The sequence below is a fragment of the Canis lupus genome, chromosome 3 (assembly GCF_011100685.1).
Source record: "Canis lupus familiaris isolate Mischka breed German Shepherd chromosome 3, alternate assembly UU_Cfam_GSD_1.0, whole genome shotgun sequence".
NCBI classification, from domain to species: domain Eukaryota; kingdom Metazoa; phylum Chordata; class Mammalia; order Carnivora; family Canidae; genus Canis; species Canis lupus.
The window spans coordinates 41,177,820-41,191,420 of record NC_049224.1 but is presented as its reverse complement, the minus strand read 5'-3'; the positions used below and the strand labels follow the sequence as shown (position 1 = coordinate 41,191,420).

The window sequence follows — 13,601 nt, the reverse complement described above, 5'->3', positions numbered from 1 at the left end:
GAGGCCTATACCTAATAGAATCTTGGCCCAGAGTCAGAACCCTGTCAAGGTTGGACTAAAGGTAGCAGGTTGGAAAGGTATCACCGAGAAGGGGTGCAGGAGGTGTGAGAATACCAGCATTCTCCTTCTGGTTCTTCTACCACGGCTTGCCCCACTGGATGTTGTTGATGACAGAGACCAAACATAAATACCTCCCTCTCAGGGATGTGTCAGTGCCTGTAACCATCTGACGCACTGAGACCCACATACCCCTCAGTGGCCTGTTCACACTGGCCGACAAATTCCCTTATTCCTCAATGATAAGGCATAGGAAGAGAGAGAGATCAAGCTCATGACCACTGGGTGGGCTGGGGAGCACTTGTTAAAGAAAGGAATGGAAGATTTTTACAACAATTTTGGAACAAGCCTCTCTCTTGAGGCCACTGGGCCTGGAGGGATGAGGCAAGGACCCAGCTCATGAAATCCCACAGCAGGCCAGGCCAGGGGGCACACTAACTTGGTTTCCTGAACTAGGGGTTCTTTGGGAGTGGGCAGGGCAGAAAACAGCTAGGATGGGAACAGTGGATGCAGCCAAGGCATGGGGGATGCTTTACCCAAAGTCATGCCAAGAAAACAGAGTCAGGACCCTTAAAGGTTTTGCCTCATACATCTGTTCAGCATTGATGACATCTTATCCTCGTAAGGGTTGTTCTCACCTAAATACAATCCAATTGTCAATTGTCTCAGGACACAGGGTCCCTCTGTTTAAAGGTTCTAATGTGCCCCTACTATGACATTCCTGGGGGACACCTTATATGGAATGTTGTGCTGCAGGAGACCAATCCTGTCAGGGTAGAAGAGCTCCAGATGCAAACACGAAGCACCCATGACAGCTACAGCTCTTGCAAACTGTGCCCTGGTCTGAACAAAGCCTTTCCATGTCAGTCACCCTCCTCTGAGCCTCACATGGTGCTGTGAGTTAGGGGACAGACACAGAGTCTCATCCCCATCTTTCTGTTAGTGCTAATATGGAGAGGGGCTGCGTACTCAATATAGATCATGTCCTTTATATGCATTCCCATGAACTATTCCAACTTCAGGTAGGGACACACGTAACAGCTGGTCTAAGGAGTGGCTCTGGGACTTGAAGCCTTGTCTGTTCTTTCTTTGAAGCCGGGCTCTTCCCACTGTACTGCGCCAGCTCCCTCTAATGATGGAACTGAGGCCCAGAGAGAAGTGGCTTCCTTGAAGTCACATGACCAGCAACCAAGCCAGGCCCAAATCTCAGCCTGCTCTCTTTTTCTTTTTCTTTTCTTTTCTTTTTTCTTTCTTTTTCTTTTTTTTTTTTTTTTTTAAATTTTTATTTATTTATGATAGTCACAGAGAGAGAGAGAGAGAGAGGCAGAGACACAGGCAGAGGGAGAAGCAGGCTCCATGCACCGGGAGCCTGATGTGGGATTCGATCCTGGGTCTCCAGGATCGCGCCCTGGGCCAAAGGCAGGCGCCAAACCGCTGCGCCACCCAGGGATCCCTTCTTTTTTCTTTCTTTTCCTTTTCTTTACTTTTCTTTTCTTTTTTTTCTTTGCTTTTCTTTTTTCTTTTCTTTTCTCTTCTTTCTTTCTTTCTTTCTTTCTTTCTTTCTTTCTTTTCTTTTCTTTTCTTTTCTTTCTCTCTTTTCTTTCTTTCTTCTCTTTTCTTTCTTCCCTTCTCCTTCTTTTTAAGATTTTAAGGAGAAAGGGTACCTGGGTGGCTCAGTGGTTGAGCATCTGCCTTTGGCTTAGGTCATAATTCCAGGGTCTTGGGATCAAGTCCAGCATCAGGCTCCCTATAGGGAGCCTACTTCTCCCTCTGCCTATGTCTTTGCCTCTTTCTAGGTCTCTCATGAATAAATAAAATCTTAAAAAAAAAGAAAATATTTTATGGAGAAGCAGACTCCCTGTTAAGCAGGAGTCTATCAGGGCTCTATCTCAGGACCCCGACATCATGACTTGAGCCAAAGGCAGATTGCTTAATTGACTGAGCCACCCAGGTGCCCTTCAGAACTCTCTTCTCAGGGCCAGAGATGGAACTATTTTAACTTCCTCACAGAACTATGAAAAAACTGAAACCTCTCTCTACTAATATCTCACCATTTAGTGAAACAGGCTTTCTAATCATCTATGCATCTGTGATGGTTATTTTTATGTGTTAACTTGACTGGCCACAGGGTGTGCAGATTAAAGGTGATTTCTGGGCGTGCCTGTGAAAGCATTTCTGGATGGCACTGGCATCTGAATTTGTGGATGCAGTAACATAAATGGCCCTCCCTAATGGGCATTATCCGATCCCCTAAAGGCCTGAACAGAACAAAAGGCAGAAGAAGGTGGAATTCACACACACCTCCTGTGCCCTCTACCTCCACTAGGGCCTCTCTTTGCATCTTCTCTTGCCCTCCCACTGGGATTTACTTCATTAGCTCTCCTGATTCTCAGGCCTTCAGACCTGGACTGGGTGACATTACCAGCTTTCCTGCTAGCTTGCATATGGTAGATGGTGGGACTCCTCAGCTTCTGTAATTGTATGAGCCAATTTCTCATCACAAATCATGTATATATCTGTTAATTCTGTCTCTCTGGAAAATCCTAGTATGTCCTCAATGCTTTTAATTAGGAAGTCATTCCTAAAAGATTAAAGATCCACCTATCATTTTTCAGGCACTCTGCTAAATACTGGAAGGAAAAGTTTTAACAAGACACAGTATGTGATGCCAATTCTTATAGCATTACTGTTGGGAAAAGATAGTGTTCTTGACCTTGACTAAACTGTGAGCATGTTCTCCTTTAATCAGGAGATTTTTAACTTTGGCTGGCCATTGAGTTCACCTAGAGAGATTTAAACCATCCAATTCCTCGATCCCAGCTCCAGAATTTGTGATTTTATTCATCTGGAATATAGCCTGAGCATCAGAATTCTTAAACACAAGAAAGGTTGGCTGGTTATTCATCAATGTGACTTAATTGTGGATATAAAGCATTTCTTTTTACTTATAATTTATAACTTGCTCATTTTCAAAATTAGTGTGATATAGCAGATGGCATACAAGACATAAAACAGACTATTTTAAGAAATATTAAAAATGGTAAGTCTCAGAGGAGAAGAGAAAAACTCGTGGGAAAGAAATTATTGAAATTAAGCACAAAATCTAGTCCTGAGCTTTCCAGAGCTAATGTGCCAAGAACAAGAGGGGTCATGGTGTCATCAAGGTCAATAAAAGGAAGGCTATGAGAAAAACAAACAACCCCCCCCTCAAAACCTATTTTCTGTCAAATAGTTCTAAGAGCACAGGTGAAAACTGTGCTGGATGAACAAGACAGCTGAACCCCCAGATGCTGTGTGACTCCTCCACGGCCAGGTTGCTCCCAGATCAGCTAACAGCCAATCTGAATCTAACAGCTAAGCGCCAATCAGTTGGCCATTCTTTCCAGAGGTCCACAGGCTTACCAGGAATGATCTTTGACTAGGGGAGCCTGCAAAGAGGCCAGGGGAGATTGTCATCCAGCTGTGTCACAAAAGCTTTCCACCGAGGCCCACATGAGGTATAAGGAGACAGCTCTCCATAGGACTTACTGCATCCACGTTCACAGAAAGAGCTTTGTTGAAGCTGAGATGCCATATGACACACACATCATCCCTGCACCCCGGGGCCCTGGGAGTGATTTCATTTTTTCTCTTTGAGGTCAAATTCTCCTCAGGAGAAGATCCTCCTTTGCATAAGACGGTAAGAGCTGCGGGTTGGAAACCCTGATCAAGGCACCCTAGAGAATGCCCAGTCAAGGGGGACTTACGGGGGGTTGTCACATTTCCTCTGCCGGAAGCGGGCTCCCGTCCCACACGTCCGGCTGCACATGCTCCAAGCGCCCCATGGGCTCCAGTCTCCGTCCACGTGCTCCGGGATGGGTGTCTTGCTCACACACTCCCCTGCGCGGCACCACTGAAACACAGCAGGGCAGGCCACAGGCCCCAGGGGCCACACAGCTCCAATGAATCCAACCTGCTCACTCACCAGATCACTGCAAGTCCCTCCACATGAAAAAAAAAAAAAAAAAAAAACCACCATGCCATCCCCAAAGGCTTTTTGTAATTTGCACAAAAGTAGACTCTTTCAGGGTATGCATGCTTGTTAACTCCAGACAGTCCGTCCTTACTCAACCTGACACCCATATACCTGTGGGCTTTGCATTTGGCCCTAATGCTCCACATGGAATGTGCTCCCCTGAATTTTTCTAAGTTGTCAGGAAAAGGACTAATTCACATGGCTCATGAAGAGACCCAAGCTTCAGCAAGCTTTGCTTAACGTGAGTGCGTCTCTCTGGAAGGCTGCGTTTCCTGGCTCTGGGGCTTTGCTTTGCACTTCAAAGCTGGGTTTGGTACTTGGAGATGACACTGCCAGGTCTGCATGGGAGAACCTTGGCTCTGAGAATAAAAGAAAGCCACTCGTCTAAAACAGAATTTCCCAAAATGTGTGGCAGGCACATCCGGGGCCCGAGAGGTGATTTGGTGGTTTCAAATCATGGCACCTGATTCACTCCTTACAGTAAGACTAAGGAGAAATCTGTGGCTGCTGGCCCTGAATCCCTCTCCTCTCCAAAACCAATCTCTCCTGTTAATGAAGATCAGGGCTTGGGCTAGCTTTCTTAATCTCTAGTTAGAACTGCATCACATTGTTCTCATCCAACTCATTTTATGATAGCTTTTTGCATATGGCCAGTGATCCTGTTTTTGCATGTATGGTTTATTGATGAAAAAGTTTTTTTTTTTTTTTTTAAAAAGGATATTCACTTGTGTGACAAAAAGAGTCAATTTAACAAAAATATTAAGCGACTCTTGTATCTTATCAGAAAAAAAGGAGAGAGGAGATAGAAGTGTTCCTCTTTGCCCAGAGTGGGTTCCAACGGCATTTCTGGAGCAGCCAGTGGAGCTTTAGGCACTATTGAGTACAGTGCAGACCACCGCCCTTCGGGAGACGTGCCCGATGCCCAGGAGACAGGGGCTAGGGAAGGGCTGTGGGACGTGGGGGTTACCTTGTCTGCCCCACACTCGGTGCCGTCCAGGGGAGGGTCCAGCTTGGTCTTGCAGGACGTATCTCCTTCCACCAGGCACCACAGTCCAGCGCACATCAGATGCTGCTGACAAGGGAAGGAACAGAACTGCCTAGAACACCATATACAGGTCACTACTGGGGTCAGAAGGTGGGGCCCAATAACTGGTTTGGACTTGGAATTCAAAATGTGAAGGGAAGAAGGAGGGTTGTGAATCTGGATGTTTAAAAAAAAAAAAGTGTATCATTCAACTGGTTCATTTTAACTCCACAAAATTCTGTGTATAGACTCCTAGGAGGGTTGCCTTCATGGGGATTCAGTTCGGCAATTCCTGCGTTAGCTACTGAGGGAGTGTCCACCGCAGGGTGCAGGCTGGGTGCCATTAACAAACACATATCTTCCATTTAATGTAGGAAGGTATGAGGCAGACACCCATGGGTTAGAGAGAGTGCACAGGAGGAGAATCTCCCCGGCCTGGCCTCCCCACGGAGGGCTTGCTGGAAGAGGCAGCTCCGTTGCTGAGGCTAGAGGGGCATTTATGCAGGCCTAGAATCTGGAGCTCGAAGGCTGATAATGAGCTCAGAGACCCAAAGGGGTTAAAGAAAGGTTTTCCATCTCCCCGTGGTTACCCACATTTCTAGCTCAGCTGACTTATGCATGATTTGTTATAGTATTTCACCTAAGGCATTTCTTAACCTGCACAAATATACAGTGAAAATAATTCTACTTCAACAACAGGCATTTAAAAACACGCCCATTTGTATTAATAGGAAACTTGCACGTAGACAAAGTGCTCAGGATGGGACCATTTGTGAAAATAACCGGAGTAGACATGGCCAGTGTTCTCCCGGGCTGCCTCAGTCTCCCCTGCAGGACTCAGACCATTCAGTGTCTGCACACACTGGTGGCTGCTTCCTCAGTCTTTGTGCTGGAAGCCATCCTTTGACCATAGAGCAAGCTTCAACCACAGGGATGCAGCTGGACACTCCATCTCCCTGGGTGGGATGGCTCTGAGGCAAGCTCCAGCTTCTCTCAGAGGGTCCCAGCAGGATGGCCCCATTGTCCATGAGGTGGTCTGCTCACCGATGCACTTTAGACTCTCCACCCTCTTCTCTCACTTCCCTGCCCCCTCACTGTGCTTCCTGGGATCACTTCCCAGATAAACTCCTTGCACCCAAATCCTCGCCTCATGGTTTGAAAATTAAGAACAGATGTACTGAAGGCTCTTTTAAAGATGTAGTACTTCCAGGTTGCCAAACCCAGTCATGGGAAAAAGGCCTAAGCTGGAGCAGGGAGACCTCACCCTCCAGGGTATGGCCACGGCACCTGGGGTGCAACTAGGGCAGAGTGAGGGTCAAGGGTCTTTGCTCAGGACAGGTCACAGTGGAGCTTGTAAAGAGTGTACCCTGCTTCGTGTTGAGGTCTGCCATTCCAAGTAATCTCAAATATCTGCATAGGATAGATGTGCACTGTGCTGTCTAAAGTCAAAAAATATTTAGAGGTTTAAGAGACAAAGGGAGAAAAAGGGAAGGAAAGCAGAGCTGGAGGGGCTTTGACAAAGAGCTCAAAAGCCCACAGCTCTTGCTCATTTTTCAAGTATGCCGAAGCTGCTCTGTGCCCTTAAAGAAGTTGATGATTCAAGTGGAACAGTGCACATTTGGGTTCAGGAAAGCCCCTATGTTCCCATTATTGTTCGCCTCTCCATGGAATGGTAAAAAGATGAGAACTCTGAGTACAATGCCAGCTGGTCCCATAAAGACAGACTGAACCTCATTAAATGTTTGATTCCATGCACTTTAACCCTGGAGCTCTTCGAGAGTGTGGTGTCAGTGTGTAGACACGTGTTCATGAGTCAAGGCTGACCCCAGAGGTAATTTATGGGATAGGAGAGCTTGGGATTAGGAGACGCATCTGCCCCATTGGGAGAGAGAGGAAGAAGGCAGTGTGAACTGTTATGTACTTAATAGACAGCACATTCCCATAAAACTTTCCTAATCATCAGAGAAGAAGAGATGAGGTCAGGCAAAGATTTCTTAAGTAGAACACAAAACATACTAACCATAAAGGGAAAAATTAATGAATTATACATTAAAACGAAGAACTTCTATCAAAAGGCAACTGTAAGAAAGTGAGAGAGGAGGATATTTGCAATACGTGCAAGAGATATTTGTAATGTGTGGATCCAACAAAGGATTTGTATCGAAAGTGTATGTAAAAAACATGAAACAAAAGCTCCCAAAGACAATTAAAATGATGCAGTTTAAAAATGGGCAAAAAACTTGGGCACTTCACAAATGAGGGCATTTAAATGTAAGGATGGCCAGTAAATGTATGAACAGGTACTCAGTTTCAGTAGCCATCCAGGCAAAGGCAAATAAAAACCACCACTCAGGCGTCCCCAGTGGTTGAGCATCCCTTCGGCTCAGGACGTGATTTCTGGGTCCTGGGATTGAGTCCAGCATCAGGCTCCCACAGGCAGCCTGCTTCTCCCTCTGCCTATGTCTCTGTCTCTCTGTCTCTCATGAATAAATAAATAAAATCTTTTAAAAACCACCCAAAAACCCACCATTTGGTACCTCTACACACCTACCAGAATGGCTAGAATGACAGAGACATGAATACAAAGTGTTGGCAAGGATGTGGTGTGATAAGAACTCTCCTTAATTAATGATGAGCTTTTAAATTGGTTCAACAACTCTGAAAAACTCCTTGACAGTACTTACTAAAGCTTAAGACATGCTGGATGTTCTACTATTCATCAATTCCACTCCTACATATGCATCGGGCAGAAATGTGTGTATATGTTTACCAAAAACATTTTTTTAATAATAAATTTATTTTTTATTGGTGTTCAATTTGCCAATATACAGAATAACACCCAGTGCTCATCCCGTCAAGTGCCCCCCTCAGTGCCCGTCACCCAGTCACCCCCACCCCCCGTCCTCCTCCCCTTCCACCACCCCTAGTTAGTTTCCCAGAGTTAGGAGTCTTCATGTTCTGTCTCCCTTTCTGATATTTCCCACACATTTCTTCTCCCTTCCCTTATATTCCCTTTCACTATTATTTATATTCCCCAAATGAATGAGACCATATAATGTTTGTCCTTCTCTGATTGACTTATTTCACTCAGCATAATACCCTCCAGTTCCATCCATGTCGAAGCAAATGGTGGGTATTTGTCATTTCTAATGGCTGAGGAATATTCCATTGTATACATAGACCACATCTTCTTTATCCATTCATCTTTTGATGGACACCGAGACTCCTTCCACAGTTTGGCTATTGTGGACATTGCTGCTAGAAACATCGGGGTACAGGTGTCCTGGCGTTTCATTGCATCTGTATCTTTGGGGTAAATCCCCAGCAGTGCAATTGCTGGGTTGTAGGGCAGGTCTATTTTTAACTCTCTGAGGAACCTCCACACAGTTTTCCAGAGTGGCTGCACCATTTCACATTCCCACCAACAGTGCAAGAGGGTTCCCTTTTCTCCGCATCCTCTCCAACATTTGTGGTTTTTTGGCAAGAATGTTCATAGCAACAATCTTTGTATTAGTGTCCAAATTGGAAATTGCCCAGGGACGCCTGGGTGGCTCAGTGGTTGAGAGCCTCCCATCGGCCTAGGGTGTGATCTTGGAGTCCCAGGATTGAGTCCCACATTGGGCTCCTTACATGAAGCCTGCTTCTCCCTCTGCCTGTGTCTCTGCCTCTCTCTCTCTCTTTCTTTCTCTGTCTCACAGTAAATAAATAAAATCTTAAAAAAAAAAAAAAAAGGAACTGCCCAAATGGTCATCAACAGAGAAATTATGGATTATGGTCTATTAGGACAATGGAATACGGCATGATCCCATTTATATGAACTTCAAAAACAAGAGAAAACTGTAGTGTTGTGAGTCAGGATAGTGGTCACCTTTCTGTTTAGTTTCAACAAGGGGACTTAGTGGATAAGGCAACTTTGGAGCTGCAGCCTCTGACCTCAGCTTGGCCATCAGCATTGCCCTGGGTGCCAGAGCTAATCAGCTGCCCTTCTGTGATTTGGTTTCATTACTGGAAAAATGGTATGGACAGCAATAATGCTTGTTACCATGATGCCTTTTAGATAGTTGGCATTCATGTTGTGCTTTCTAAATGACAAAGTGCTCTGCTGTCTGTCATCCTGAGGCTCATGACAGCTGGGGGAGGCAGGTAGGACAGGGCTTTCTCTATTTTTTTTTTTCCATTTTTTCAAAGAAGAGGCACATGTTTATGTGGAAGTCAAGGGCCTGAGCTGGACCAAAATTACCAGGCTGGGAGTTCATCAATCTAGGTTCACATCCTGGTTCTTGACTCATGTAGTGGCTCCACAGGTGTATTCACTCTCTAAAAAACTGAGCTCTAAATGTATGATCTGTGCATTTTTATGCATGCATAGTATACTATAAATAGTAAGACGTTTTACAGAGAGAGGGGAGAAAAGAAGAGAGAAATGCATGCTCAAACTGGCGATGGAAGATTGTCTGGACCCAACCTATCACAAGGTAGAAGCAGGAAAATCAGGGTTTCACCAAGAAATTACAAGGATAGACCATATGTATAGGAAGTCATTCCTCCTATCAGGAGAAATACTTCATGGTGGGTAGTCTTGCAACTACTGGTCTCTTTAGGGTGGAACACACACACTTCTCTCATAAGGAGAATTCTTGCTAGCCTGGAAATAGCCCTGACACTCTCCAAAATGAACATCCTATCTATAGCTGATTCCAGCAATAACTCAGAGGTGAACAGTAAAAAAGAAACAATTTATACAAAGAACTACAAATACGAAGGGAGAAGGTACAAGAGGGAGAAAGCATTGAAGAATACTTATCAGATAATATAATACGGCTAAAAATAATGTGTAAGCCTATGGGGCATTTTTTTTCAACAGAGTTAATGTGTCTTTTTTTGTTTTTGCATTTGCAAAAAGCAAATATATAAGAACTCAGGGAAAAGATGGTCAGGTCAAAGGAGATAAAGTATCAACATCAGAATGGGCCAAGGAAGGGGAAAAAAAATCACATGACCAATGAAGACTGAGAGCAACATAAAAAGAGACACACCACTGAACACATAAAGGGGTATATGGAGTTGATGACTGAGAAAAAGTGAATGTAATAAAATAGAAATGAATAAACGATTTAAACAGATAAGACGAATGACAGACATGGAAGACACATAAAGGAGATGTGACATAAGCAAAAGTGGGAGGCAGGTGGGATGAGTTTTCTCTACATTTTTTCCAATGAGGGGACGGATGTTTGTGGAGGTCAAGGGCTCTGAGTTGGGCCAGAAGCACAGGACTCTTAAAGAAGAGAACCAAAGTAATGGAACAGAAAAGGTATCTGAAAAGAAATTCAAGACCCTGTCCTGAAATGAAAGAAATCTCTGTTTCAGATTGAAAAGCAAAGCCCTATTCCAGGAAAACAGCAAAGAATAATGAACACAGAGGGATGTCCTGATAAAAGTTACCGAATTTCAGGGATAGAGCAAGAAATATTTTAGGCAGCCAGGAAAAAAGGATCAAACTAGTGACAGTGGGAAAACACAGCAGGCTACCTGCAGATTTCTCCACAGCAGAACTCACTGCCAGATGGCAGTGGATGCCTAGAAAGACACAAGGAAAGAAAATGTAATCCAAACAGCTTCTAGCAACTAAAGGGTTGCTCAAGTATTTAGGTAACAGAAAATGATTTTTTAAAAATATTTTTGTCTATTTATTTGAAAGAGAGGAAGAGAGCACAAGTTAGGGGGAGTGGTGGAGGGAGAGGGAGAAGCAGGCTCCCCTCAGAGCAGGGAGCCAGATACAGGGCTTGATCCCAGGACCCCGAGATCATGACCGGAGCCAAAGTCAGACACTCAACTGACTGAGCCACCCAGGAACCCCCAGAAAATTATTTTTGAATCTATAAAGAAGCTGAATCCTTTTTTGGAGAAAATACTAGAGGATGATGTTAGCCAGAAGAGAAATAAAAGGAAAACCCAAGGGTTAGCAGTGAGCACCCAGTGAAGCATTGACTGAAATGTGGGGACTGAAATTAGGAACAGAATGCATAGGATATAAAGTCAGATGAGCCAGAAGTGATATAGATACAAGAATAGCCTAGAAAAGAAGGTGCGGTGGGGTGGAGGGCATAGGAGATTGTCCATATATATCCATTTCTTATCGTTTCTAGTTGGGGGAGGAGCAAAACATAACAGATAAATATAGCAGCTGGGATATCAGAGCTTTTAAAGGGAAAATGTTACCCACTAAGAAAAATAATTAAATTGAGGGGTAGAGGGAATGGAGAGAAGGGGTTTGAACGTGGAAATGGTTTTATCATGCCCATGGAATTAGGATAGAGTAGAAACTCTAAAGAGAAGTTGGCCTATGGCACCTTTTTGCTTCTAGCAAATGTCAGAATAGATAGTCTGTGGGAGGCGGGGCTGCTCTTCCATTCCAAAAACAGGTAGGTATTGTAATAAAATGTCATTTTTTCCCCTGAAGATTTTACTTTTAGGTAATCTCTGCACGCATTGTGAGGCTCAAACTTACAACCCCAAGATCGAGAGTGTCATGCTCTTACCAACTGAGCCAGCCAGATGGCTCAAAAATGGCATTCTTATTGCTGAGCTCACCAGAAGTTAAGAAACTATTCAAGAAAACAAATACAAAATACACACATAGTTATACTTGTACATACTATTAACATAGTCTAGTAGTTAGTAGTGTAGTAAGCACTTACAAGGGGTGCATTCCCCTGAGGGCCAGCAATGATCTTGACACTCCAGCTGGGAGAGTAAGTCTGGAATCTGGAAGGGTGTTTACCAGTTCTAGAAGGATTGGTGGCACCACTGGCTTTTTGAGACAAATATACAGACAAACATAGCAACCACCATTCAGACTCTCAGAATTCCATGGTGATATTCAATAAAAGTAAACTCACAATGAAGCATGGAAACATAAATGACAGCTAACAGAAGCAACAAATAAAAGATTTAAACTTCCAAGGTGTTTAGATGATAGAATGATCAGATACAGAATATATAATAACCATAGGTGTGCCTGGGTGGCTCAGTCAGTTAAGTGCCCTACTCTTGATTTTGGCTCGGGTCATGGTCTCAGGGTTGTGAGATTGAGCCCTGCACTGGGCTCCATGCTGGGAGTGGAGCCTGCTTAAGATTCTGTCTCTTCCCCTCCCCTTGCCTATTCTCTCCTTTCTAGAAAAAAAAAATCATTATAATAACTATCTCTAACATGTTTGAAGAAATAAAAGATGACATCATGTACACAAGCCAGTGGTGAAATACTATTGAATATAATCAGGCAAATCTGAAAAAGAAACTAGAAAGCACTTTTATTATGAGACATTCAATGTATAACTGTTGAAGAAAAGCAGTGGATTCTGACATCACTGAGAGAGAGAATTAGTGACTGGAAAACAGATTTGAAAAAATGTATAGATTGTAGCATGAAGACAAAAGAAATAGGAAAATACTAAAAAAAAATGGGTTAAGAGATAAGAAAGAGTAAAATATTGATGTATGTGTCTAATCATAATCCCAGACGGATAACAGAAAGAATGAAGAGAGGCAGTGTTTGAGAAGAAAATAGCTAACATAAAATATGTACTGTATAGAATAATGAGTCCTCCCACTTAGTAGAGGGGCAGTCTTCTAATATAGGCCCAACAACCCCTGTCTCCTCCTACTCATGCTCTTGTGTAACACCTTCTTGTACATTTGACGAAACTACTTGCTTGCTTTGCATTCACTGAATGCAGCAAAAATCATAGGATATAATTTTAAGTAAAAAGAGAAATGTATTATTTAGGAAACAGATAAACCATAGTCCAATATGAGTTGGTCTCTAGGCGACAAATGTACTAGATATACTACTTGCCAACCTATTCAAGAAAAAGAAGAGACAGTATGAATAAGACAGGAAGAAATGAGAAAGAAAAAAGAAAAGGAAAGGAAGAAAGAAGATAACAAAAATGTAAAGGAAATTTTATGTATGTATATATGTATGTCTGCATGTAAATTTTAAATAATAATCAGTGATCACTGAGCTCGATACATAAACTCTATATGAAATGATTTCCTTACAAGAAGAGCTATTGTACAGAATAGAATAAAAATGCATATGGACTAACTAATATAGAAGACCTAGGGAAGCTGGTCAATGAGCTACCCTTCCTGAAAACCTCTGGCCCACTTAGTTTCTTAGTAGTATTTTTCATAGGGAGATTCTATTTAATCTTTCAGAAACAGATAATACCAATGCATTCAAACTGTTTAAGAGCATTGAAAAAAGGGGGATTTTTCCTTATACTTCACATTAATATCACATTGAAACCAAACTGAACAAGATAACCACAGCAAAAGAAAAAAGGTTCATACCAAACTCATTCATAAACACTGTGATGAAGATCCTAAATAAAATTTACTAATATAATGAAGCATATAGTGAACCATGACCAAGTAAGGTTTATTCCAAGAATCTGAAGATGGTTCAATATTAGAAAACCTGTTAATATAATTTGCCAC

At 43.1% G+C, this 13,601-nt stretch overlaps 1 protein-coding gene across 1 annotated transcript in view; it reads right to left on the bottom strand.

The window, feature by feature from the left end:
* Nucleotides 1-13,601, bottom strand: part of ADAMTS17 (ADAM metallopeptidase with thrombospondin type 1 motif 17) — a 338,281-nt gene that overhangs the window by 132,930 nt on the left and 191,750 nt on the right. Inside the window, exons 11-12 of the mRNA XM_038532673.1 lie at nucleotides 5,040-5,141; nucleotides 3,804-3,949 (exon numbers count right to left, since the gene is read on the bottom strand). Of these exons, the coding sequence (XP_038388601.1) occupies nucleotides 3,804-3,949; nucleotides 5,040-5,141 (248 nt within the window). The remainder of the gene's footprint in view (nucleotides 1-3,803; nucleotides 3,950-5,039; nucleotides 5,142-13,601) is intronic.